We start from the raw sequence: 1,006 nt of genomic DNA on the forward strand, positions 1-1,006 counted from the left end.
CTCCACAACCACCCAACCACCCCAATCAACAGCAACATGTCCAGAATCCAACCCACCCGCCACCATCCTATTACCTTCCCGTTTGCCCAGTAGTAACAATGCGTCGTCTAATATACCTTCTAACATTCTCCCAACACAAACAGAATTCTCCCTCCCCAAGGCAATCGAATACCTGAAAACCACAGTTACTGTAAAAGAAACAATAACCATCTACGCTACCTCCACACCCGTTGTGCCCCCTGGACAAGAGCAGCCGCAAGCTCAAACACAGATGGCCTCCTCCTCCGCATCCCCGTCGTCTGGGTTCATAGTATCGACTCGCCCGTCTCCACCTCAATCCTCGCCTTCAGCACCAGAACTTCAACCAGAAATGACTCCAGGAGCAGACTGTGATTTAAACGATCAAGCTGCTCCGTCCCAGTCACCAGGGCCATCCCCTCCTCCAGCGGCACCGAGCAAAAGAGCTTTCCGAACACTGAGCTCCCGTTTTCGAAGGAACCTGGCTGAAATCCTCTCCAATCGTCAGATTGAGTGAAATGAGATTCATTGTGATAGTAAAGGAGTGTGAACACAGGTTGATGTTGAATCCCCCCTTACTCGCACTGAGGGTCAAGGAGATGATCCCCGGAGCCTTGCCTCCTCGACGGTTGAAAACAACCGAACGTCAGGGCGGCAGATTCCATACCCAGGGACGTCCTGATTATTTAAAGACGAATCTACACCCGAAAGTATGGACAACTGCATCCTCCAGCCATGGAGTGGCTGGATCCAGAGACATAGGCGGAGGCAAAAACCTTTCGTGTTCCGCCCCTTCCTACCAATCTCGTTCTCTCAATGGATGTTTTGCACCGTTGCCACGACGGGGTTGTCCAGACGCGCTATCATCCTCGAAGATCTCGCGTTACTTTTCCTTTTATGTTTAAAGAGTTGTACAGTGTTTATTATTATGGCATATCACAATGCATACCACCCTGCATGGATTTAGGTGTTGCTTATTTCTATGCTC

At 50.1% G+C, this 1,006-nt stretch overlaps 1 protein-coding gene across 1 annotated transcript; it reads left to right on the plus strand.

Annotated features, from left to right (window-relative positions):
- Positions 1-98: 98 nt before the first annotated feature.
- PAAG_12098 (hypothetical protein) lies at positions 99-535 on the plus strand (the record flags this gene model as incomplete). The annotated part of the gene is made up of 2 exons (XM_015847634.1): positions 99-105; positions 144-535. 2 exons carry the CDS (start codon positions 99-101, stop codon positions 533-535), a joined length of 399 nt encoding a protein of 132 aa, XP_015702784.1.
- Between the last annotated feature and the right edge of the window lie 471 nt (positions 536-1,006).

Source organism: Paracoccidioides lutzii, assembly GCF_000150705.2.
Source record: "Paracoccidioides lutzii Pb01 unplaced genomic scaffold supercont2.15, whole genome shotgun sequence".
NCBI lineage: Eukaryota > Fungi > Ascomycota > Eurotiomycetes > Onygenales > Ajellomycetaceae > Paracoccidioides > Paracoccidioides lutzii.